Source organism: Abramis brama, assembly GCF_963993115.1.
Source record: "Abramis brama genome assembly, chromosome: 6".
In the NCBI taxonomy this organism is placed as follows: Eukaryota; Metazoa; Chordata; class Actinopteri; order Cypriniformes; family Leuciscidae; genus Abramis; species Abramis brama.
The window spans coordinates 41,059,579-41,087,194 of record NC_139968.1 but is presented as its reverse complement, the minus strand read 5'-3'; the positions used below and the strand labels follow the sequence as shown (position 1 = coordinate 41,087,194).

Sequence of the window (27,616 nt, the reverse complement as noted above, 5' to 3'; positions counted from 1 at the left end):
TATATATATATATTAATGTAGCGTTCAGCTGTTTTTCGAAGGTTTCTTTCAGATAATGCCATGATGATCATTGCTTTTGTCTTTTGTCTTTTTATTCTTTGTTAAGGGGAGGGTCATCCAACTTTTTTTAGTCTAGGGGGAGGGTCACCCAACTTTTATATTCATTAAAACAGCAACATTTCAAAGTGGCTTGTTTGGTGCTATTTTTTTCCATTTAGCTCCATGTTGATCTCGCGTTATCAGCCCCCCTTCGATATCAGATGGGTCTGACCCAACAAAAATCCAGTTTGGCGCTGTTTGACAGTGTGCGCTTCAGTTCGCGCTTAGAAAAAGTGCATCATGTCAGAACAGAATGCCAAAGAAATGTTTACCCGGCAAAGCTTTAAAGCACGAGCAAATAATGAACTTTTTAAGTGCACAGTGTCCTGTGAGTGTAACTCTACCGCTGCATTAACATGTGATGTGAACGTACGTCGAGTTTTACAGTATTGGGACTGAGGCGCCAGAACTGCTGATAGAATGTGCGCTGTAGGGCAAAACTGCATATTTTAGTTTCCATTCTTATTTTGTTTCCACGATGTGTAAGATGTAGGGCTACCACCAGGGTTCGAAATGACTTAGGACTCTTGGGGGGTCCCCTAAAATTTAATTATTAAATTATTAAAAATTCTGAAGACTACCTTGCTACACTATATAGCCTACTGTAGGCAAAATTATATGGACCAACGTTGAAGGTGGGATAATGGTCTTGGGATGTTTTTCATGGTTTGGGCTAGGCCCAGTATTGTAGTGGTGTCTGGAGAAGTGGCTATAATCTAACAGGTAAACCTCTAACTCTGGAGCAACAAAGTTACAAGTTCTTTTTCCTCTTTTTCTCTCCATGATGCAGGATTCTAAGAAAAATAATATTAGCTTCCTAGATAGCTTACCAAGCTCTCATGTATATACTCATTCATGCTCAAATCACATTCACTTTAATCAACTCACAGACTTGAATTAAGTCCTGGATATCTTTCGTAATCACTGACTGGACAAGTAGGTTGTAATGCTAGCTTTGAATAACTAGTCTAGCTGCTAGGTCTGCTATGGAAGCTTGTTTCCGCCACAGAATAAAACATTTTAAAAGATAATTGCGACTTTTTATCTCAGAATTGCGAGATATAAAGTCAGAATTGCGAGATATAAAGTCAGAATTGCGTGAAATAAAGTCGCAATTGCGTGTTATAAAGTCAGAATTGCGTGAAATAGTCGCAATTGTGTCTTATAAAGTCAGAATTCTGACTTTTTTTCTCGCAATTGCGACTTTAGGCTATATCATGCAATTCTGACTTTATAACACATAATTGTGAGTTTATATCTCGCTATTCTGACATCTTTTCTCAGAATTGTGAGATATAAACTAACAATTGTGATATATAAAGTCCAATTCTAAGGGGAAAAAAAGACGGACTTTTTTTTTTTTAACCTCAGAATAGTTTATATCTCACAATTCTGACTTTATAACACGCAATTGCGACTTTATATCATGCAATTCTGACTTTATATCTCCCAGTTGCGTATTATAAAGTCAGAATTGCGAGATATAAACATGCAATTCTGGGAAAAAAAATGTCAGAATCTCGCAATTACGAGTTTATATCTCATAATTCTGGCTTTATAACACGCAATTGCGACTTTATATCATGCAATTTTGACTTAATACACAATTGCGACTTTATATCAAGCAATTCTGAGATAAAAAGTCAGAATTGTGAGATGTAGGCCTAAACTCGCAATTGTGAGAAAAAGTTTTATTTTTCACTCTGTGGCAGAAACAAGCTTCCATAGTCTGCTGTTAGCTGGCAGATCATTTGGCTTCATACACATACAGGTAGCAAGAAATGTTGACAAACGTACTCTTCTAATCATTACACAGGGTATCTAGTTAATGCAACTTTTGATATACTCAAACTCCTGATATTTTACTAGAAGCAATTATGGAGATATAAACATAATCGAAGCACTTACAGGATTTTCATTCAGGATTTCACTCTGTGAAATTTCGATTTGCCGCGTTCAGCTACAGTGCGTGTCTGCGGGAGCACCACAACAACAATCTGTGACGCTGTATAGGAACTCACTCGGCTATAGCTGCCCTGATTGCTGCCTCGCGCTAGGAAATAAATAAATTACTGTTATAAATATAAAACGTCACTAAAGACCTATAATTTTCACAATCATTTTTAATGTTAAAATATATTTGTCGGGGACCCCCCAAAATCCAAAAATAAATTCTTATGGGGGGTCCCTAATGACTTATGGAGGGTCCGGGACCCCCCCAGACCCCCCTCATTTCGAACCCTGGCTACCACCAGCTGCGGCGCTACCATTGGGCCCGGGTGGGCATTTAGGTCCGGGCCCACCCATTTTCTAGCCTATGGTTTTGTACGTTTCTTCATTCGGATCTATTTGCGATGATCGATCCAAATTCTAAACAAACAGTTTACATGCTTCGTCCTTGTTACATTATTCATTAAGATAATGATTAATAAATGCACGCATAATTATCAGTGAACTTGATAAATGTTGCAGATATGTTTTACATGCATGCAAACAAATGCCTTTCAACTTGTGTGTGCAAAATTCAGAATAAAATGAATGTGCAGCAATTTGTACAAATACAGAGTCTGTAGGCCTACTGTGTTGTTAAATAAGTTCATTTAGTTTCATTTTTGTTAAAATATAATAGGCTAATGTTATTTTTTCATCTATGTTGATTATGAAAAGTGAACCGCACACACGAGTACGCAATATCGAGAGACATGGAGCGGGTCAGACATGATTTTGACCACTTAATTAAGTTTTGTTTTGCAGAAAACGATTTTTTTTAAGTGAATTTCGTTTTTTATAAATTGTATCTTGATTTTAATTTTTTTTTTTATCAACCAATTGCCAAATACCAAATATAGCAGACAACACAATCATAGAGGCGCCCGCGCGGTCACTTGCACTGCTCGTAAACAGGAGCGCATCTCATCCTAACTTAACGAAACTCAGCATATGCCTCACATACATGAAATATATCTTAAGAAAGCTTGAAATGTCTTTTTAACAATTTAAAACGAAAATAAATAGGCTACTCTCTGGTTGTGTAATGATGTGCATTTCTCTCTATAGGCGCGTTCACTATACGGAGATGGCGATCGTCAACTTCATTTTTACAGCTGTTGTTGCTGTTAATAAACTAAAAATAACAGGCTTATAATTTTATTAAACAATAAATTAAATGAAATTTTTATTGTATTAAAAAAGCAACAAAAAAATCCTGTTTATCAATATTGTGTGTGTGTGTGTGTGTGTGTGTGTGTGTGTCGAAATAATTTGTCCGCAGCTGCTCAAAAAAAAAAAAAAAAAAAAAAAAAAAAAAAACGGTCAAAAACCCCACTGTCAGTGTTTTGTAAGGAACAGGCAAATATGTTCAATATAGCAGGAGACATTTTAATTGTTTACTAATAAAACAGTTATTTTTTATGTCAGTGTCGGCTAGACAGATGAAGTTGACGACTCGCGATCTTCGCAGCGCTACCACATCTTTAAATCACTATTAGTAGGCTATTATTTTAGTTAACATAAAATACATAGACCTACACCACAAAAACTAGTTGAGGATAAATTCGTTAAAATTGGGCGATTCCAGTGAATGGACGTGACATTTGCAGTCAAAACTTAAAATAAAAATTCTCAGAGAATGCATTTATTTGAAACGTCTAAAAGGAGTCAAGACATTAGAAAAATATCAGTCTACACATTCGTTTTATATTTAATATAAGGGAAATACACATGTGACGTGACACAAAAAAATCTTTAACTTTTAGGTGGCAAAATATTTTTTCAGTAATTTTAAAATATATATACCCACACCGGATGAATAAAGATCGGCCTCCACAGAAAATTAAATTTTATATTATTTTTATTTTATTTTTGGTGTTTGCATTTATGTGAAAAAAAAAAAAAAGTTACGGACGTGACAGTTCTCCATTACGCACGGACATGACTGCTCTGAAGCGACTTTAAAAATTGCCCAGAGACCTCAAACAGAAAGCACAAAGCCTTTCTTTAAAGTGAATTTCGTTTTTTTATTAATTTTATCTTAATTTTAATCAATGTTTCATCTGGATTTAATAAATAAGAAGTAATCTAAATATAGTAGAACATAGATAATCATGACCGTTGGCGTTGGGCCGTCTTCTTCGTCGAGCAAGGACACGTGACACTGACATACGTGTGTTTGAACTTAGTGTTTTAGGAAGGCTTGGCTGAGCCTTAACTTTTACAAAGAATATCTCTTTGGGTTTGACCCTTTGAGTTTTGTAACTCTGCAGATCTTATTCATGCACAAACAGCTACATAACACACTAAAGAAAAGGGGAAACAAGAAATCACATCATATGACACCCATAAGCTAAAATCAGAATCAAATGTGATTTTTTTTTTTTTTTTCATTTTGACATGCTTTATGAATAAATAACCCATTGATTTTCTTGGTGGAAGTGTGTTTAAAAAAAGACAAAGGAGGTAATAATTTCCAATTATTTTATTGGTAATTCTTATAGCAATCAGGTGATGATGAATTATCAATACATTTCAACTACTACTGACAGCATGTTTATTTGAACAGAATGAACTTATGAATGATTACAGAGAGATAGATGTTGATGCATATGTTCATACCACAGACATAGGACAACGAGTTTTTAAATACGAGTCGATTGTGGAAATTGTGTTGGTAAAGTCTCTTAAACAAGAATAATATTGATGTAAACTGCACATTGCTAACTCATTATCTTTGAGAAGTTAATCTCACATTGACAGTTAAGGTTTAGAGATTACAGGAAAAACAGATGTCACTCAGAAACTTCACTATTAAACAAAATAATACTTTTAATTACAAAATCAAGAAACGCCACATAACAACAAATTACTGTATGTGTAAAATAAATTTCACACTCAGAACCATTTATTGATCGTATTAGAAGTTACTGCACTCTTGACATCAACCCCTCAGTTATGAGAGATAACAAACACAAAAAATGCAAATCAGATCATAATTCATACATCATACCACATGAACCAAAATCTGTGAACAAACTAGAAAATAAAACAATATTTACATTTCTGGATTTTTCCTTGTTATAGTATAATTTTAAACGGTGAATATATTTTATAATACCTTTAACTTATTTATAAATGAGTTTATGTACATGAAATGTTGCTGATCAAAGATCATTGTCCCAACAAACACATATTCACAAACAGCCGCACCCAGTGCTGCCACTAGGGATTCAAGGCCTCATGACAGTTTCTTGCTTTGGGCCTCTTCAATTTTAACCAGACCGGAGGGGCTTTCAGTATCAGAACGTGTCCCACATTTTGCTCTGTCAGATGACACCAACACCAGCTCCACTAACACCTCCAAAAACAGCTCCAAAAACAGCTCCAACTGCTCCACCAACAACAGCTCCACCAGCAACTGCTCCACCAGCAGCTCCAACAGCAGTTCCAACAGCCACATAATACAGATTGTTCCAAGATGTTTCTGATAAATAACTCTGTTTAGCATCACACTTTGCTCTAATTTTCTCCTCTGGCTCTATTCCGACTTCTTCTAATGTCATTTGTTCTAGCTCCTCCTCTTCTGGCTCCAGTATCTCCCACTCATCATCTTTCTCCCTCTTCCTAGCTTTGTCCTGTTTCTCCTCCTCATATTCTCTCATCACTCGCTCCTCTGTCTCTCGTCTGACTCTGTCTAATGTCGTTTTACGTTCTCTCACTCTCCTCTCCTCCTCTTCTCTCTTTTTCTTCTCTGCCCTCCTCTCTACCTCTTCTCTTCTCCTCTCGATCTCCTGCATCATTTCTAGTGTGTAACGGGAGTTTGTGTTCTCAGTTACCAGTCTGTGGATCTTCTCCATGAGTTCAGTCACCTGCCGTCTGTTTGCTGGGTCTTTAACGTTAAACTCATGATATCTCTGATCACCACATCGGCTAACGAAACCAGATAATTGAGGATTTGCACTGATCATTTCTCCTAGTGATCTCATGTCTTTCTGATCCACATGAGTGAAGAGCACTAGAGTAAATCTGAGAGCTTCTACACCAAACTTCTGCTCAAACCAATCAATGAAACCCTTCTCATGTTCAGTGAAAGTGCTTAAAGGCAGAATCAGCAGGATGACATGAGCTCCTGGTGAACGTAGAGCTCTCTTCAGCTCCGAGTCTGAATCAAAGTCAGTGTGAGTGGAGAATCTGAAGTCTGGAGTATCGATCACGGTCACGCGTCTGTCATTAACTTCTCCAGTGTGTGTCTGACAGGCTCTGGTCACTGATGAAGAGCTCTTTAGTGACTCAAACACTCGATCATTAAAGATGACGTTCCCTGTGGCGCTTTTCCCGGATCCGGTTTTGCCAATCAACAGCAGCCGACAATCTTCATCTTCATCTCTCATCAACTCTTGGTTCTCTAACCTCTAAAATACATAAAACCATGCAGGATACAGTCAACTAAAACACCTATACAATTATTATGTCTGTTACAAATGATCCAGAGGGGGTAAAATACTATAAAAGAGTAGCAAAACTCAGACGTGGGTTTCTGGCATCATCATGTACAAAAGAAGTCCAGGTTCATTGGGTAGGCACCAACCAATAAAACGACTCCGTTGCACCCTCCCCTCTCCCTGCCCCGCCTTTCTCTCTTACCGCCACTGAGTTGCTAGTGCACAAGTTAGTTTTGCATCTAATATCATTAGAGTAGATTTTAAATTGCAGTGACAGATCTGAGAAGTTGCAAATGCCTAAGTGAGGTTGTTCTGCGAATGTGGATGAGAGAAAAAGTGCAACTATGTACTACAAGGTTGTGTCTGTAATTGTATTTCTGTGAATGGTATTTTACACATTTGTGACTACTTGTCTGAGGCTTCAAATTCAGAATACAGGTTTGTGACTATTGTCTGCGAGTGCAAATCTCAAGATTCATCTTCAGATTTTTATTTTACAGGTTTTCACGGAGTTGTGAGTGTAAATTTTTGCATGCGTACAAGTACGAAGATTTATTGTTCAAGTTTTCAAATTCACATCTAGCCTACATGCTTTCGGGTTTTGCTACTCTTTTACCTTCATAAAAAAAACTTACTCACCTGATACTTCATTTTCAGGTCCTTTTTCTTTTGTTCAAGACACTTTCACCAAGAAAAAATAGGGTCCAAACTACAAATAAGCAAATATGTTAAGATATACACAACACAATACATTCACATTAATGCTGTTTCATGCTTTATTGTAATATACTGTATAAAAGAAGCTGAGTGTGGAAGAAATACAGCTGTTTTGTAAGACGTTTGCAGAATCATTATATGTTCAAATAGCGATGCACAGATTGCAGTTAATCTGCAGATAATCTGTGTATCGGGCGGATCAAGTGTGTGTCTGAGTGAGTGTTTGTGTGTACCTACTTAACTATATTTTGGTGACAAATTTGTACCCAGAAGTGAGCAAAACCTGACAAATCTCCAAAAACCTCCCTTTAGGGACATCCTCATTTTTAAACGGGTAGAATAAATAAATAAAGGAATAAATAAATAAAGGAATTAAATGCTTTTTGCTGAAAGTTTTGTGTGATGGGTAGGTTTAGTGTAGGGGCATAGAAAACTTTGTACAGTATAAAAATAATTAAGTCTATGGAATGTCCACATTTAGATAGCTAAGTAAACGTGTGTGTTTTGTTATATAGTAATTTACCAATAGGTGTCACTGTTGTATTGCCATCTAGTGTGTGTCACTACAGTTCTGTTATTCATTTCTTCGTTGTTTTTCTGCTTTGTTGGATATAATAAAAAGCATGTGAAACTTCAGTAGTGTGTGTGTGTGTGTGTGTGTGTGTGTGTGTGTGTGTCCTGTGATGGACTATTCAATTGCTGTAACTGGCTTCAATATCCAGTCTGGAGAATGGACGGATAGTTATTAATAATCATTATTGTATGAATGAGTCAAAAAAAAATACATATTCTATATTCAAAATAGAGACCAAATGTTTATTTTGTGAAATATATTTGCACAAAAGTAATACAGGCATTAACATTATTTTTCTTTAATATTTGACTTTATTTCTACAGTAATGCTGCATGACTCGTGTAGGATGAGAGAAATAGGCTAGAGCTTTTTTGGTGTGTTAAACAACAGTATAACACATATTTGTATCTTTCACAAACATATAAAGCCAATACATAACGATCTTGTGAATGTTTTAGCATCGATATCGATGTGTTTATCGATTCATACTGTGAAACGTGAAACGTTAGCTAAATGACAGTTATCACTTTAAAATTCTAGTCTTCGCCATATTATCGAATCTTCATCATGTTCTCATGAATGAATGAATGAATTTATGTATGACTTGTGCAAAAAAAAAAATATATATATACAGTATATATATATATATATATATATATATATATATATATATATATATATATATATATATTAATGTAGCGTTCAGCTGTTTTTCGAAGGTTTCTTTCAGATAATGCCATGATGATCATTGCTTTTGTCTTTTGTCTTTTTATTCTTTGTTAAGGGGAGGGTCATCCAACTTTTTTTAGTCTAGGGGGAGGGTCACCCAACTTTTATATTCATTAAAACAGCAACATTTCAAAGTGGCTTGTTTGGTGCTATTTTTTTCCATTTAGCTCCATGTTGATCTCGCGTTATCAGCCCCCCTTCGATATCAGATGGGTCTGACCCAACAAAAATCCAGTTTGGCGCTGTTTGACAGTGTGCGCTTCAGTTCGCGCTTAGAAAAAGTGCATCATGTCAGAACAGAATGCCAAAGAAATGTTTACCCGGCAAAGCTTTAAAGCACGAGCAAATAATGAACTTTTTAAGTGCACAGTGTCCTGTGAGTGTAACTCTACCGCTGCATTAACATGTGATGTGAACGTACGTCGAGTTTTACAGTATTGGGACTGAGGCGCCAGAACTGCTGATAGAATGTGCGCTGTAGGGCAAAACTGCATATTTTAGTTTCCATTCTTATTTTGTTTCCACGATGTGTAAGATGTAGGGCTACCACCAGCTGCGGCGCTACCATTGGGCCCGGGTGGGCATTTAGGTCCGGGCCCACCCATTTTCTAGCCTATGGTTTTGTACGTTTCTTCATTCGGATCTATTTGCGATGATCGATCCAAATTCTAAACAAACAGTTTACATGCTTCGTCCTTGTTACATTATTCATTAAGATAATGATTAATAAATGCACGCATAATTATCAGTGAACTTGATAAATGTTGCAGATATGTTTTACATGCATGCAAACAAATGCCTTTCAACTTGTGTGTGCAAAATTCAGAATAAAATGAATGTGCAGCAATTTGTACAAATACAGAGTCTGCCTACTGTGTTGTTAAATAAGTTCATTTAGTTTCATTTTTGTTAAAATATAATAGGCTAATGTTATTTTTTCATCTATGTTGATTATGAAAAGTGAACCGCACACACGAGTACGCAATATCGAGAGACATGGAGCGGGTCAGACATGATTTTGACCACTTAATTAAGTTTTGTTTTGCAGAAAACGATTTTTTTAAGTGAATTTCGTTTTTTATAAATTGTATCTTGATTTTAATTTTTTTTTTTTATCAACCAATTGCCAAATACCAAATATAGGAGACAACACAATCATAGAGGCGCCCGCGCGGTCACTTGCACTGCTCGTAAACAGGAGCGCATCTCATCCTAACTTAACGAAACTCAGCATATGCCTCACATACATGAAATATATCTTAAGAAAGCTTGAAATGTCTTTTTAACAATTTAAAACGAAAAGAAATAGGCTACTCTCTGGTTGTGTAATGATGTGCATTTCTCTCTATAGGCGCGTTCACTATACGGAGATGGCGATCGTCAACTTCATTTTTACAGCTGTTGTTGCTGTTAATAAACTAAAAATAACAGGCTTATAATTTTATTAAACAATAAATTAAATGAAATTTTTATTGTATTAAAAAAGCAACAAAAAAATCCTGTTTATCAATATTGTGTGTGTGTGTGTGTGTGTCGAAATAATTTGTCCGCAGCTGCTCAAAAAAAAAAAAAAAAAAACGGTCAAAAACCCCACTGTCAGTGTTTTGTAAGGAACAGGCAAATATGTTCAATATAGCAGGAGACATTTTAATTGTTTACTAATAAAACAGTTATTTTTTATGTCAGTGTCGGCTAGACAGATGAAGTTGACGACTCGCGATCTTCGCAGCGCTACCACATCTTTAAATCACTATTAGTAGGCTATTATTTTAGTTAACATAAAATACATAGACCTACACCACAAAAACTAGTTGAGGATAAATTCGTTAAAATTGGGCGATTCCAGTGAATGGACGTGACATTTGCAGTCAAAACTTAAAATAAAAATTCTCAGAGAATGCATTTATTTGAAACGTCTGAAAGGAGTCAAGACATTAGAAAAATATCAGTCTACACATTCGTTTTATATTTAATATAAGGGAAATACACATGTGACGTGACACAAAAAAATCTTTAACTTTTAGGTGGCAAAATATTTTTTCAGTAATTTTAAAATATATATACCCACACCGGATGAATAAAGATCGGCCTCCACAGAAAATTAAATTTTATATTATTTTTATTTTATTTTTGGTGTTTGCATTTATGTGAAAAAAAAAAAAAAGTTACGGACGTGACAGTTCTCCATTACGCACGGACATGACTGCTCTGAAGCGACTTTAAAAATTGCCCAGAGACCTCAAACAGAAAGCACAAAGCCTTTCTTTAAAGTGAATTTCGTTTTTTTATTAATTTTATCTTAATTTTAATCAATGTTTCATCTGGATTTAATAAATAAGAAGTAATCTAAATATAGTAGAACATAGATAATCATGACCGTTGGGCCGTCTTCTTCGTCGAGCAAGGACACGTGACACTGACATACGTGTGTTTGAACTTAGTGTTTTAGGAAGGCATGGCTGAGCCTTAACTTTTACAAAGAATATCTCTTTGGGTTTGACCCTTTGAGTTTTGTAACTCTGCAGATCTTATTCATGCACAAACAGCTACATAACACACTAAAGAAAAGGGGAAACAAGAAATCACATCATATGACACCCATAAGCTAAAATCAGAATCAAATGTGATTTTTTTTTTTTTTTCATTTTTTTTTTTTTTCATTTTGACATGCTTTATGAATAAATAACCCATTGATTTTCTTGGTGGAAGTGTGTTTAAAAAAAGACAAAGGAGGTAATAATTTCCAATTATTTTATTGGTAATTCTTATAGCAATCAGGTGATGATGAATTATCAATACATTTCAACTACTGACAGCATGTTTATTTGAACAGAATGAACTTATGAATGATTACAGAGAGATAGATGTTGATGCATATGTTCATACCACAGACATAGGACAACGAGTTTTTAAATACGAGTCGATTGTGGAAATTGTGTTGGTAAAGTCTCTTAAACAAGAATAATATTGATGTAAACTGCACATTGCTAACTCATTATCTTTGAGAAGTTAATCTCACATTGACAGTTAAGGTTTAGAGATTGCAGAAAAAACAGATGTCACTCAGAAACTTCACTATTAAACAAAATAATACTTTTAATTACAAAATCAAGAAACGCCACATAACAACAAATTACTGTATGTGTAAAATAAATTTCACACTCAGAACCATTTATTGATCGTATTAGAAGTTACTGCACTCTTGACATCAACCCCTCAGTTATGAGAGATAACAAACACAAAAAATGCAAATCAGATCATAATTCATACATCATACCACATGAACCAAAATCTGTGAACAAACTAGAAAATAAAACAATATTTACATTTCTGGATTTTTCCTTGTTATAGTATAATTTTAAACGGTGAATATATTTTATAATACCTTTAACTTATTTATAAATGAGTTTATGTACATGAAATGTTGCTGATCAAAGATCATTGTCCCAACAAACACATATTCACAAACAGCCGCACCCAGTGCTGCCACTAGGGATTCAAGGCCTCATGACAGTTTCTTGCTTTGGGCCTCTTCAATTTTAACCAGACCGGAGGGGCTTTCAGTATCAGAACGTGTCCCACATTTTGCTCTGTCAGATGACACCAACACCAGCTCCACTAACACCTCCAAAAACAGCTCCAAAAACAGCTCCAACAGCTCCACCAACAACAGCTCCTCCAGCAACTGCTCCACCAGCAGCTCCAACAGCAGTTCCAACAGCCACATAATACAGATTGTTCCAAGATGCTTCTGATAAATAACTCTGTTTAGCATCACACTTTGCTCTAATTTTCTCCTCTGGCTCTATTCCGACTTCTTCTAATGTCATTTGTTCTAGCTCCTCCTCTTCTGGCTCCAGTATTTCCCACCCGTGTTTCTCCTCCTCATATTCTCTCATCACTCGCTCCTCTGTCTCTCGTCTGACTCTGTCTAATGTCGTTTTACGTTCTCTCACTCTCCTCTCCTCCTCTTCTCTCTTTTTCTTCTCTGCCCTCCTCTCTACCTCTTCTCTTCTCCTCTCGATCTCCTGCATCATTTCTAGTGTGTAACGGGAGTTTGTGTTCTCAGTTACCAGTCTGTGGATCTTCTCCATGAGTTCAGTCACCTGCCGTCTGTTTGCTGGGTCTTTAACGTTAAACTCATGATATCTCTGATCACCACATCGGCTAACGAAACCAGATAATTGAGGATTTGCCCTGATCATTTCTCCTAGTGATCTCATGTCTCTCTGATCCACATGAGTGAAGAGCACTAGAGTAAATCTGAGAGCTTCTACACCAAACTTCTGCTCAAACCAATCAATGAAACCCTTCTCATGTTCAGTGAAAGTGCTTAAAGGCAGAATCAGCAGGATGACATGAGCTCCTGGTGAACGTAGAGCTCTCTTCAGCTCCGAGTCTGAATCAAAGTCAGTGTGAGTGGAGAATCTGAAGTCTGGAGTATCGATCACTGTCACGCTTCTGTTATTAACTTCTCCAGTGTGTGTCTGACAGACTCTGGTCACTGATGAAGAGCTCTTTAGTGACTCAAACACTCGATCATTAAAGATGACGTTCCCTGTGGCGCTTTTCCCGGATCCGGTTTTGCCAATTAACAGCAGCTGACAATCTTCATCTTCATCTCTCATCAACTCTTGGTTCTCTAACCTCTAAAATACATAAAACCATGCAGGATACAGTCAACTAAAACACCTATACAATCATTATGTCTGTTACAAATGATCCAGAGGGGGTAAAATACTATAAAAGAGTAGCAAAACTCAGACGTGGGTTTCTGGCATCATCATGTACAAAAGAAGTCCAGGTTCATTGGGTAGGCACCAACCAATAAAACGACTCCGTTGCACCCTCCCCTCTCCCTGCCCCGCCTTTCTCTCTTACCGCCACTGAGTTGCTAGTGCACAAGTTAGTTTTGCATCTAATATCATTAGAGTAGATTTTAAATTGCAGTGACAGATCTGAGAAGTTGCAAATGCCTAAGTGAGGTTGTTCTGCGAATGTGGATGAGAGAAAAAGTGCAACTATGTACTACAAGGTTGTGTCTGTAATTGTATTTCTGTGAATGGTATTTTACACATTTGTGACTACTTGTCTGAGGCTTCAAATTCAGAATACAGGTTTGTGACTATTGTCTGCGAGTGCAAATCTCAAGATTCATCTTCAGATTTTTATTTTACAGGTTTTCACAGAGTTGTGAGTGTACATTTTTGCATGCGTACAAGTACGAAGATTTATTGTTCAAGTTTTCAAATTCACATCTAGCCTACATGCTCTCGGGTTTTGCTATTCTTTTACCTTCATAAAAAAAACATACTCACCTGATACTTCATTTTCAGGTCCTTTTTCTTTTGTTCAAGACACTTTCACCAAGAAAAAATAGGGTCCAAACTACAAATAAGCAAATATGTTAAGATGTACACAACACAATACATTCACATTAATGCTGTTTCATGCTTTATTGTATTATACTGTATAAAAGAAGCTGAGTGTGGAGGAAATACAGCGGTTTTGTAAGACGTTTGCAGAATAATTATATGCACAGATTGCGGTTAATCTGCGGATAATCTGTGTATCGGGCGGGTCAAGTGTGTGTCTGAGTGAGTGTTTGTGTGTACCTACTTATTTTGGGGGGAAAATTGTACCCAGAATTGAGCAAAACCTGACAAATCTCCAAAAACCTCCCTTTAGGGACGTCCTCATTTTTACAGTAAACGGGTAAACATAAATAAATGAATTAAATGCTTTTTGCTGAAAGTTTTGTGCAATGGGTAGGTTTAGGAGCATAGAAAATACAGTTTGTACAGTATAAAAATCTACAGAATGTCCACATTTAGATAGCTAAGTAAACGTGTGTGTGTGTGTGTGTGTGTGTGTGTGTGTGTGTGTTAGTCCTGAACTGGCTTCAATATCATGTTAGACAGGCAGTCTGGAGAATGGACGGATAGTTATTAATAATCACTAATGTATGAATGAGTAAAAAAAAAAAAAAAAACACACATTGGTCTATATTCAAAATATATTTTTATATAATAATATAATTAATATATAATATATTTTATTCAAATAGAGACCATGGGCCCTATCTTGCACCCAGCGCAATTGACTTTGTACACCGACGCATGTTTCATTCCTATTTTGCACCCGCGCAAAGCGCGCTTTTCCCTCCACAGAAGCACGTCGCTAAACTAATGAACTAACAAACGATAGATAGATAGATAGATAGATAGATAGATAGATAGATAGACAATTTATTATAAAAGCATACATCTAGCTTACACATTTACCCACATTATGCCTGTTTAACCGAAGCTAATTTGGGTGTGTTTCTCCATCCCCAATGTCACTTCTCTCTCTTTTACGGCTGTGACGAGAGCCTTGCTCTCCTCGGCTGTGAACCGCTCCTGGTGCGCGCCTGGCAAATCCGCCGTTATAATAACAATACGCCAAGGAAAAAGCGCGTCTGCTCTTAACCCTCATAAGGTCTTCGTTTCCGGTTTACAAATCTGGTCTTTGGGGTCTATATGACCCCAACAATTGATAGAGAAATTGGACAAAAAATATACATTTTTAATTATACAAATAATATATGTTTTTTTTTTGTTTACTTCTCATCTATTCATTAATGCTGTGTTTTGGGGGATTTGAAGTACTTTTTTACCTATTTACTGCAAAATTCCTCAACTACACCATTAGCATACATATGAAATATAGTTCTCTTACGAGAGGTTCTCTCGTATTGCGTAAGGAACTTACGCTACGGGAAAAGTCATCTTTTCTCGAGATACTGAAGCCAAAAATTATCCTAATTTTTCATATTTTGTCAACGCAGTGCTGCAGGCGGCACAGCAGAGCTAGAGCGGGCAATACTGCGTGCTCATTGGCTGCCGCGCGGCAACTGCTTAAGCCTACCAGTGAGCCCCGCGTGACGTCGCGCCCTCGCGCGTCACAGCCCGCCAGAAGGGGCGGCGTCAGAGCGTATAAAAACAGGGCTCGGAGGCTTAACTCTCTGATTTCTGTCTCTTCAGCGAAGCTCTTCGCATCGCTGCACTCCGAGAGAAGCCGTCGCCGTCGAAACCAGCAACGAGCCAGCCTAGGACAGCCTGAGGAAGCCGGTCGAATCTTCGCCGCCTTCAGCCTGCCGTGCCAGCTCAGCTATCCGGCGATATATCCTTTCTCGCTTGCCTTGTGTGTGTTTTTCTTGCAGCACTCACTAAAAGAGCACGGCGTTTGTTTCAAAATGCCACGAGTTTCATGCGGTTCATGCCGCTCTCCGCTCAGCGACAGAGACCGCCACGTGATCTGCGCTCTCTGCCTGGGACGTGACCATGCAGCCGTTGCCTTGTCTACGGGCGGCTGCGAATTCTGCGAGGAACTGCCGATGTCGACCCTGCGGGCTCGACTCGCCTTGTTCAATGCAGAGCCCGCTCCAACTGTCTCCGGGCCGCGTAAGAAGAAACGCCGCTCGCAGAGACCACCGGAGCCGGAGATTCGAGTCAGGCCATCGCCGGAACACCTCCCGCGAGCCTCGCTCTCTCCCTCGCCTCCCCCGCTTCCCGACGCGCAGCCGCCGGCTACGGCCCGCGATGCCGTCGCCTCTGACAATGAAGCGGAAGTGGACGCGCTTCTGGACAGCTGCTCTCTTCTGGCGTCAGACAGCGAAGAGTGGTCCGGTTCACTCCGCTCCGCCTCGTCTTCGAGAGTGTCTGGCAGGACCCATACCGGTGTGGACGCCGAGCTTCTCCGCCTCCTCACAACGGCAGTCGAGCGCTTAGGCCTCGAGTGGTCCCCGCCTGCGGTGCCTCCACCGAACAGGCTCGACGGATGCTTCCTGCCTAACCGCCGCCAGTCTACAGCCTCCAGACCAGCGCCTTTTCTGCCCGAGCTCCACGAGGAACTCTCCAAAGCGTGGAACGCTCCGGTTTCGGCCAGGCTCCGCTCTTCAGCTTCAGCTGCTCTCTCCCAGGTGGACAGAGCCGCGGAGAAGGGATACAACAACATCCGTCCGGTCGAACAGGCGGTCGCAGCGCACCTTTGCCCCCCATCCGCGAGATGGCGCTCAAAGTCTGCCTTCCCGTCCAAGGCCTGCAGGACTAATTCGGCGTTCGTCCACCGCGCCTTCTCGGCTAACGGACAGGCCGCTTCAGCCCTGCACACTATGGCGGTCCTTCAGGTCCTTCAGGCCGACCTCCTCCGCCAGCTGGACGAGAAGGGCCCCGACCAGACCACCTTGACCGACCTGCGCAGCGCGACAGATCTTTCTCTCCGCGCTACCAAGGTAGCTGCACAAGCTATCGGTCGCTCAATGGCCTCGCTCACCGTCACAGAGCGCCACCTGTGGCTGACGCTAGCCGATATGGGAGAATCAGAGCGGTCCGTCTTCCTCAACGCCCCGCTCTCCCCCACCGGCCTCTTCGGACCAGCAGTGAGTGGCCTCGTGGACCGGTTTACGGAGGTGCAGAAGGCATCACAGGCTATGAGCCTCTTCCTGCCTCGCCGCTCGAGCTCCGCTGCAGGCCGCTCTAGCACAGAGCCTCCTGCACGCAGTTCTAACCAGCGCACTTCCCGCCCTCTGACCACACAGCAGCGCCAGCGCGGCCGTCCTAGGTCCCGCTCATCCAGCCAGCGCAGGCCGCCGCCCCCGCGAGGGCCTCGGCCTCGAGTCTCGCTGAAGCCCGAGCCTGCGAAGTCCTCCTAGCACTCGTCGGGAGGAAAAGACGGGCGGGTCCCGCTGCGGCCGGACCGCCGTCAAAACTCATCTGTCATCCTCTGCCAGTCCCCTTAAAGAAGGCTACTGCAGTAGTGTTTTCAGCAGCCAACGAGCCAGTCTGTCGACTCGCTCGCCTGCACTCAAACGCCGTTTTTACGGCGACCCAGATAAATCACAAGATGAGCATAATATCTGGCCGTTCGGCTCAGGCCGACAGTGTTATGAGTGTAATGAATATGCCCACAACCCAGTGTTCATTTCTACACACAAGCACAAATCCCCCTGTGTACCCCACAGAGCACACTCGCATAAAGCGCGCTCTTGCCGCTCGAGTAATAAGTGTAGGAAATGTGCCCGCTCACGAGTGTTCACAACTACACACTGCTCGCTCTGTCTCACACATTCAGGGTTCAAATATCGCCACCGCCACCGGCCGTGTTTTAATAAAGAGTCCTGTGCCCGCTCCCCCGCGTTCACACTCTGTTGTAAACACTCACGCGCGCTCTCCCGGCGCAGTTCGGCCGGTCACTGCTATCAGCGAGCCCCCGTCCCGCGGCACTGTCTCAGCGCTCAGTGCGCGCCCGCCACTGCAGATTCCTCGTCCCGCGCTATGCGACGGACGGGACTCAGAGGCCATTCGACCCCTAGCTATGAGTGCGAATGCATGGAAGGCTATTCCGGGTGTGTCGACATGGGTGCTGGACACGGTAATACAGGGCTATTCGATACAGTTCAGTCGTCGGCCTCCGCGCTTTATAGCCCGGACCGAAACGAAAGTGAACGCAGAAGCAGCCCATCTGCTGCATGCAGAGATAGCGAAGCTGCTGCGAAAAAAGGCGATAGAGAGAGTCCCTCCTTCTCTTACCGAGGCGGGCTTTTACAGCCGTTATTTCCTCGTGCCCAAGAAGGACGGCGGGCTCAGACCCATATTAGATCTGAGACATTTGAACAGAGCCCTCATGAGACGGCCGTTCAAAATGCTTACGACCAGGCAGATCCTCGCGCTAGTTCGCCCGAGGGACTGGTTTATATCTCTCGATCTAAAAGACGCGTATTTTCAAATCCAGATTATACCCCGTCACAGGCCATTCTTGAGATTCGCCTTCGACGGCCAGGTGTATCAATTTACCGTTCTGCCGTTCGGCCTGTCCACAGCACCCCGCACATTTACGAAGTGCATGGACTCAGCTCTCGCTCCCCTGAGAAAACAGGGCATGCGAATCTTGAACTATCTGGACGATTGGCTCATTCTAGCGCAGTCGAAAGAGGAGCTCATCTCTCACAAGATAGCGCTTCTCAGTCATCTGGAAAGCCTGGGTCTTTCGGTGAACTGGGACAAGAGCTCACTCATCCCCAGTCAGTTTATTTCCTTCCTGGGAATAGAACTGGACTCGGTGGCGATGACTGCCAGGCTGTCAGAACAGCGCGCGCGCTGTGTTCGACACCTCGCCGCATCCGTCCAAAAGGGCAGATACCTCCCTCTGAAACGTTTCCAAAGGCTGTTAGGCCATATGGCATCAGCCGCAGCGGTCCTACGGCTGGGTTTACTTCGTATGCGCCCGCTACAATGCTGGCTGAAATCGAAAGTACCCCGCGGAGCGTGGGTTTCGGGCAGCGTTCGAATCAGCGTGACTCAGGTCTGTGTCTCAGCCCTGCAGCCCTGGTTAGCGCCCGAATGGTACCGTCAGGGAGTGACAATGGGAGCCATCTCACACCGCAAAGTGGTCTCGACAGACGCGTCCCACATGGGTTGGGGAGCGCTTTACGAGGGCAGACCAATCTGCGGCCCCTGGTCGGGTCCAGAGCGGGACCTCCACATAAACTGTCTGGAGATGTTAGCGGTCGAGAAAGCTTTGAAGCATTTTCTCCCATACTTGCGGGGACACCACGTGCTAGTTCGCTCAGACAACATGTCAGTGGTGTCCTACGTGAACCGCCAGGGCGGACTCAGATCCAGAGCCCTGCGCGCTCTAACAGAACGCCTTCTGGTCTGGGCTCAGGGCTCGCTGCGCTCGCTGAGAGCCGCGCACGTGCCCGGGCACCTGAACGACGGCCCGGACAGACTGTCCAGGGACAATGTTCCCCCAGGGGAATGGGCGTTACACAGCCAGACGATACAGACGTTGTGGCTCCGCTTCGGCGAAGCGAAATTGGACCTTTTTGCCACAAGCGAGAACGCTCAGTGCAAAAGGTTCTTTTCGAAGAGCGAGGACGCGCTGGCCCAGGCCTGGCCCAGGGTCCCGTTGTACGCTTTCCCCCCGATCTCTATGCTGCCTCAGGTATTAGCGAAGATCAGGGAAACGCGCTGCGCAGTGCTCCTCATAGCCCCGCACTGGGAAAACCAACCTTGGTTCCCGGAGCTGGTGAACATGTCAGACACAGCCCCGTGGCCGATCCCGGTGAGGAGAGACCTTCTCTCTCAAGCACGAGGATCAATTCTGCATCCCCATCCAGAGCATTGGTCTCTGCATGCGTGGGTAATCAACGAATATTCGTTGATCTGCCAGAAGGGGTAATTAACACGATCTCGCATTCCAGAGCCCCCTCGACGAGGCGGCTCTATGCGTCTAAATGGTCAGTGTTTAATAAATGGTGTACAGGGAAGAGTTTGAACTCTCAGTCCTGTGAGGTTCCACAGGTTCTGAACTTCCTCCAAGAGCTCTTGGACGCGGGCAGGTCCCCCTCCACGCTCAAGGTGTATGTTGCGGCGATTGCTGCATTCGCCAACTCGGCGCGCGGCCGCGCACTTGGAAGAAACGAACTCGTCACCCGTTTCCTGCGAGGCGCCAGGAGGCTGAACCCTCCGCGCCCGCCTTAGGTTCCGATATGGGATCTGTCTTTGGTCCTGGAGGCCCTTAAAGCTTTTCCCTTCGAGCCGCTAGACTCTGTGGGTCTCAAATACCTCACTTTCAAAACCGTTTTTCTGCTGGCCCTTGCCTCAGTAAAACGCGTGGGTGACTTACATGCGCTATCAGTTAGCGCATCGTGTCTCGAGTTTGGACCTAACGACTCGTTAGTCATTCTCAAACCCAGACATGGCTATGTCCCTAAAGTGTTGGGTACTCCTTTCAGAGCACAGGTTATTTCCCTCTCAGCCCTGCCGCCGGCAGCCAACGAGGTCGATAATAATCTCCTTTGCCCCGTCAGGGCGTTAAGGCTTTATATTACGCGCTCTGCAGCCTTCAGGCTCTCAGAGCAGCTCTTTGTTTCGTTTGGTGGGCGCACCAAGGGTCTCGCCGCCTCGAAACAGACGTTATCCAGATGGATAGTGGATGCTATCGCGACAGCATATGCGTCCAAAAACCTGCAGTGCCCTCTGGGCATACGGGCTCATTCCACCAGAGGCGTTGCCTCATCGTGGGCATGGTCCAGTGGGATTTCCATTCATGACATTTGTACGGCAGCGGGCTGGGCCGCCCCGTCTACATTTGTTAGGTTTTATAACCTGGAAGTTCCCGCCCTGCAGGCTAAACTTCTCGCAGTCTAAAATCATGTTCATGCACTGCTCTTTCGCAGGCTGGATATTAGATTTGACTTTCCTGGTCGAGCCGCACTTTCAGGGAAAGCTCTTATATACAGACCGGCTGTGACGCTCTGTTTCTCCCTATGGGTGCTTATGTACATGTGTTGGCCCGCATTGCTGGCCACCTCTCTCCCCACTCTTCACTCCCCGGGCTCCCCCCCTGGAGTTGTGTGTGGATGCATGGCGCGCACGGCGTTGACAAAGGGTTCCCGTAGCGTAAGTTCCTTACGCAATACGAGAGAACCTCTCGTAAGAGAACGATACTTGGTTACTCACGTAACCTCGGTTCTCTCTAGAGAGGGAACGAGTATTGCGTTCCCTGCCGTGCTTGCGCCCCGAGCTCATGTCGCTTCATTCGACAGAAACCAGAGAGTTAAGCCTCCGAGCCCTGTTTTTATACGCTCTGACGCCGCCCCTTCTGGCGGGCTGTGACGCGCGAGGGCGCGCGCGCCCTCATTGGGCGTGACGTCACGCGGGGCTCACTGGTAGGCTTAAGCAGTTGCCGCGCGGCAGCCAATGAGCACGCAGTATTGCCCGCTCTAGCTCTGCTGTGCCGCCTGCAGCACTGCGTTGACAAAATATGAAAAATTAGGATAATTTTTGGCTTCAGTATCTCGAGAAAAGATGACTTTTCCCGTAGCGTAAGTTCCTTACGCAATACTCGTTCCCTCTCTAGAGAGAACCGAGGTTACGTGAGTAACCAAGTATCGTTTTTTTATGAAAAAAACACATTAATGATGATCAAATTTAACTATGAGTTGTTTCTGGATATTGATCTAGGTGTTAGATGCATAATTCTGCCATCTGCTGGTTAGATGTTTTTTTGTAGCTAATATAGTTTTAGCCACAAAGTGTAATTACCATATACTTCCAGCAGAGGCCCCATAGAGATCCATTCATTTTTCTGGATGTGACTTAAAGGGTTAGTTCACCCAAAAATTTAAATTCCTTCAGTAATTACTCACCCTCATGTTGTTCCAACCGCGTAAGACCTTCGTTCATCTTCGGAACACAAATTAAGATATTTTTGATGAAATCTGAGCCATGTTTCACTCCTCCATAGGCTTCCAGTGTGACCGAAACTTGCTGGCCCAGAAAAGTTATTAAAGAGATCGTTAATATAGTCCAAGTGACTCCAGTGGCTCAATCTTAAGTATATCAAGCGACGAGAATACTTTTTGTGCGCAAAAACAAACAAAAATAACGACTTTATTCCACTATTCATTTCCTTCTCTCTGGATGTCTAGTTGGTTTGCGTAGTGTTTTTGCGCAGCGCGTCTGTGTTACACGTCACCACGTAGGCTCACTATTGGTCGACGCCGGTCATGTGTGTGTTGCGTGATGACGTGCAACACAGACGCGCAGCGCAAAAACACTACGAGGCCCAGAGAGAAGGAAATGAAAAGTGGAATAAAGTCGTTATTTTTCTTTGTTTTTGCGCACAAAAAGTATTCTCGTCGCATGATAAACTTAATGTAGTGCCACTGTAGTTACTTGGACTATTTTAAAAATGTTTTAATAACTATTCTGGGCCGGTGAGTTTTGGTCACACTGGAAGCCTATGGAGGAGTCAAAATTCTGTCAGATTTCATCAGAAATATCTTAATTTGTGTTCCGAAGATGAACGAAAGACTTACATGGTTGGAACAACATGAGGGTGAGTAATTACTGACAGAATTTTCATTTTTGGGTGAACTAACCCTTTAATGCTCTTATAATAGCTTTTTTATGAATTACATATTTAAACATTGACAAAATACTGATTTAATGTATTTTAAAAAGTTTAGAATTTTTTTTGTTGTTGTTTGAGGTCTTTTGAAGTGTCTTATTATTGCAATAATGCTATATAAATTTGCAATAATATCTTTATTGTTTGTCTCTCTGTGTGTATTTGATCTGTGTGTAGTCATGTTCTTTCCACGTTGCATTTGTGCTCTCATACCATACCTTCATTTATGTGTGAAATTTTTTAGATTTATGCAGAAATTATTGATTTTATTTCACAATTTCAGTAAAAATGCTCTCTATTGCAGTCACACCCTTTCTCTGTCTATGTGTGTATTTGTGTCTGTGTGGGCGCATATGTGTCTGTGATCATGTTCATTCCACATTACATTAGTGCTCTAGTACCAGGCCTTCATTTATGTGTGAGAATTTTCAGATTTATGCTGGAATTATTGATTTTATTTGTCAATTTCTATAAAAATGCTTTCTTTTGAAGTCAGACCTTTGTGTGTGTTTGTGTGCGCGAACATGTGTGTGTGCAAGTGGTCATGTTTGTTCCACATTTCATTTGTGCTCTAGTACCAGGACTTCATTGTGGTATTGAAATTTTCAGATTTATTCTGGATTTATATTTTTTTTTTGACAAATGAAAAATAAAAAACATTTTTTCTTCGATTTTCCCATTCATTTCAATGTGGGGTCATATTGACCCCAAGGGACAGATTTGTGACTTTTTTTTTTACATACCTTTAGAACGACCGAATCAAGCCCAGTTTTTTTTCTGTGTGTATAGATAGATAATGTAGGAAAAGTCACCAAATTTTATTCCACTGAGATGAAGGGAACCATTTTTTTTTATTAAAGAAAAGTCGCTTGGGGTCATATAGACCCCAAGGACCAATTGAGGGAATGTGAGATGATGCTCTGATTGGTTTATTTCACGTTACGAGCAAACCACACCTATGAATAATGAAGCTACTTCAGACCAACCCCTTTTAGATTTGCGTCGGGCGCAAGAGTCATTTATCCCGCCGGGAAAATAGTAACAGCGCCGAGACCCGCCCACAAAGTTACTTGCGCTTTGCGCTTTGACACTTGCGTTTCAGATCGTTAAAATAGGGCCCCAAATGTCTATATTCAAAACGGAGACCCAATGTTTATTTTGTGAAATATATTTGCACAAAAGTAATCCAGGCATTAACATTATTTTTCTTTAATATTTGAGTTTATTATTACAGTGATGCTGCATGACTCATGTAGGACGAGAGAAATAGAGCTTTTTCGTGTTAAACAACAGTATAACACATCTTTGTATCTTTTATAAACATAAGCCAATTCATAACGATCTTATGAATGTTTTAGCATCGATATCGATGTGTTTATCGATTCATTATACTGGGAAACGTTAGCTAAATGACAGTAATCGGCTTTAATCCTAGTCTTCGCCATATTATCAAATCTTCATGTTCTCATATTGACATATTACATACTCCAATATATGTAGCGCTCAGCTGTTTTTCAAAGGTTTATGATAATAAATAATATACAAAGAAAATGCCATGAACCATGATGATCTTTGCTTTTGTCCCTATCTAACATCTCTCTCTCTCTCTCTCTCTGCAGACATGTTCATAATTTTTTTCTAAACCAAACTCAATTCCACATGCAGACGCTCAAACAGAAGATCTACGGATGAACATGTTGCTAGATATGGCAAATATAAATAATTAAAAAAGTTACACTTACTGTGAAGTACACAAGACAGTCCAGCTAATATGTCCTCCGTCAGATAAAAAATACTCTCCCTCAACAGAATATCGGAAATAAAAGTTTACTTTCGCTTTCAACAGCCGCGCGATTGTCGTGATGTTGTTTTGACTCCAGAAGGACTGCGGACGTTTCTAAATTTGTGATTGTTTTCAAACTGGTTGGTGTTTATAAATCACGCAACGAAAATGATCCCCCTCGCCTGACCCCACTCCTAAAACCCTAAGTCAATGTGGCGTGGGCAAATAAAACGCCCCTCGTTTATGACCTCGCCCACAAGGCATTTCTCAATGAAGTGGGCAAAGTTAAGAGAACAAGCTCCCGAGTCCCGACCGATATCCCCTGTTTTTACAGGATTGTCCCAGCAAACACAGAACGATGATGGCACAACGTACCAACCTTCTAACAACGTTTTGAACCACCGTTCAGGGCCATTGCTTAAGGTTGTGCCTGTGGCGTCATAAAAACCACTGGACGACACATGTAGGCTACTCGTCGTCACTGTCCTGAAGCGCGAAAATCAGCCTTTTAAATTTCAACTGACCGTTGGGCCGTCTCATTCTTCGAGCAAGGATACATGACACTGACGTAGATTTGTGAACGTGTGTTTGAACTTAGTGTTTTAGGAAGGCAGGGCTGAGCCTTAACTTTTACAAAGAATATCTCTTTGGGTTTGACACATTGAGCTTTGTAACTCTGCAGATCTTATTCATGCACAAACATATAACACACTAAAGAAAAGGGAAAACAAGAAATTGCACCATATGACACCCATAAGCTAAATTCAGAATTAAAAGTTTTTTTTTTATTTTTTTATTTATTTATTTTTTACTTTGACATGCTTTATTAATAAATAACCCATTGATTTTCGTGGTGGAAGTGTGTTTAAAAAAAGACTAAGGAGATAATAATTTCCAAGGAGGAACTTTTGAGGGGTGGCAACATATGACAGATGTATATATACTGAATTTAATCACTGTTAAATTGGCCATAACTTTTAATTCGTTGCTGCCAACTGGGGTGGCAGGGCTTTCTTTTAGGGTGGCATTTGCCAAAATTACTGACCATATTGTTGTTACAAAGGATTTATATTTTTAAAACATTTGCCTCCTTTTTTTTTTGTTTTTTTTTTTGTTTATGTTTTATTCATCAAAGTATCCTAAAAAAAGTATCACAGTTTATGAAAAAATATTAAGCAGCAGAACTGTTTCCAACTTTGATAATGAATCATCATATTAGAATGATTTCTAAAGGATCATGTGATTGACTGGAGTAATGATCCTGAAAATTCAGCTTTGCATCACAGAAATAAATGATCATTTAAAATATAATAAATTGAAAACCAATTATTTTAAATTGTAATAATATATCACAATATTATATATTTTTTCTGTATTTTTGATCAAGTAAATGCAGGCTTGATGAGCAGAAGAAACTTCTTTCAAAAACATTCTCTCTCTCTCTTAGCATGTATTCCATATTTGTATAGGGTTAAAAACTTTTTTTTTGTAAAAAAAAAAAAAAAAAAAAAATATGTTTCAAAAATGTTGGCCGGTACTGTATGCTATTGTGAATGAATTTTAATTAATCAACTTTAATTAATCAACTAACGTTTGTTTTTCTTGCAGGAACAACATTCATATGCTTTTAATGTTTCCAAACTCTTTGGGGAAACTTGTGACTGACTGACTGTATGTGTATTAATAACAGAAAAGGGGAAATGAAAACTAGACAGTCTGTTAGAATCTTGTGATGAACAAATTAATCCACCATTAAAACCTTGTGATAAGTAATCACAAGATCAGAGTTTGCTTTACCTAGTGTCACGGTTTCCCTGGTTTTCCCTGGCCCTGTCACGCACTACATTTCCCAGCATTCCCCTGGATCCACACCTGCACTCACTTCCCTCATCACCACAGCTGAATGCCATCTCCTCATCATTACCTCATCACCAGCCTTTATATTCAGTTCCCTCACATGCACTCACTGCCGGGTATTAATGTGACTTGATGTTATGTTCTGGGTCGAGTTTGGTTATCTGTCACTGGTTCCAAAGGTCATCGGCGAGAGATTCCATGTTTCCTCTCTTGAGATGATTTCAGTGTCTACAGTTATCTATGTATCTACTGAGTCTGCATCAATGTTCCATGCATCAGTGAGTCTTCATTCAAGTTCAGTGGATCTTCGAGTCTGTTCCTGAGTTTGAGTATTCAAAGGCATCTCGTGAGTTCAAGTATTCAAAGACATCTCCTGAGTTCGACTATTCAAAGACAATTCCTGAGTTCGAGTATTCAAAGACATTTCCTGAGTTCGAGTATTCCAAGAGACTCTCATTACCTTTGAGTTTGACCTTCAGTTGCCTCCAGGGATTCTTGGGGTTGTACACGTGTATAAATAAAGTTTGAGTTTAAATGGTATTCTGGTCTCCTGTCCTGGTACATTTACATTTACATTTATTCATTTAGCTGACGCTTTTATCCAAAGCGACTTACAATTGCTATACATGTCAGAGGTCGCACGCCTCTGGAGCATCTAAGGGTTAAGTGTCTTGCTCAGGGACACATTGGTGTCTCACAGTGGATTCGAACCCGGGTCTCTCACACCAAAGGCATGTGTCTTATCCACTGCGCCATCACCACCCCTGGTATAGCGTTACAGAATACCCGGCCCCACACCGTGCAAGCTCCAAGGGCACTGAAGGTTACCTCGCTCTCCATTGCAACATTTCACGCCTTCCAGAATGTGCTGTGATCGGATCGCAGCGATGGCTCAGGAAAGCCGCAATCTTTTTGAGTTCACTAAGAAGCTTTACTCACTGGCTATGGACTGTTATCTGAGTGACGAGACCATAAAATCTTGTTACAAGATCGGGGCCCAGTACGTTGACCCACGACCACTCCCCGATCTTTCAGGGCTAAACTGGAGGGAGGCGATATCTGTCTGCTGGGACAGCTTTTTCCCTGAGTGTGCGTTTCCCACCAAAATCACTCATCTCGTCAAACCAGTTAAACCCACCAAGCAGGCGCTCGGTGTCCGCCTGGCATCAGTTGCGGGGATTGTTTGGCCCTGAGCACGCAAGCTGGTTTCCAACAGTGCCAATCTGGCATCCAAGTTGATCGACCCCCCTTTGATGTCCGTTCGGGGAACACTCCAATATGCTCCACATCCCACCAGCCTAGTCAAGTTTGATTCAAGTCAAGTTCCGAGTCTAGTACATGGTAAAGAAATCGTCTGCCCAGCCGAGCCAGCGCCTGTCGTCTGCCCAGCCGAGCCAGAGCCTGCACTTCACGCCAGTCCAGCCGAGCCTGCACTTCACGCCAGTCCAGCCGAGCCTGCACTTC

General features: G+C 41.6%; 2 protein-coding genes across 2 annotated transcripts; both read right to left on the bottom strand.

The window, feature by feature from the left end:
* Positions 1–4,900: 4,900 nt before the first annotated feature.
* On the bottom strand, positions 4,901–7,850 carry LOC311084218 (GTPase IMAP family member 9-like). The gene is made up of 2 exons (XM_084116133.1): positions 7,173–7,850; positions 4,901–6,503 (listed from the first exon to the last, which is right to left on the bottom strand). Exons 1-2 carry the CDS (start codon positions 7,182–7,184, stop codon positions 5,418–5,420), a joined length of 1,098 nt encoding a protein of 365 aa, XP_083972259.1. The 5' UTR covers positions 7,185–7,850; the 3' UTR covers positions 4,901–5,417.
* A 3,437-nt stretch (positions 7,851–11,287) lies between these two features.
* LOC311084219 (GTPase IMAP family member 9-like) lies at positions 11,288–24,674 on the bottom strand. The gene is made up of 3 exons (XM_084116134.1): positions 24,255–24,674; positions 13,872–13,941; positions 11,288–13,202 (listed from the first exon to the last, which is right to left on the bottom strand). Exons 2-3 carry the CDS (start codon positions 13,881–13,883, stop codon positions 12,147–12,149), a joined length of 1,068 nt encoding a protein of 355 aa, XP_083972260.1. The 5' UTR covers positions 13,884–13,941; positions 24,255–24,674; the 3' UTR covers positions 11,288–12,146.
* Positions 24,675–27,616: the final 2,942 nt, after the last annotated feature.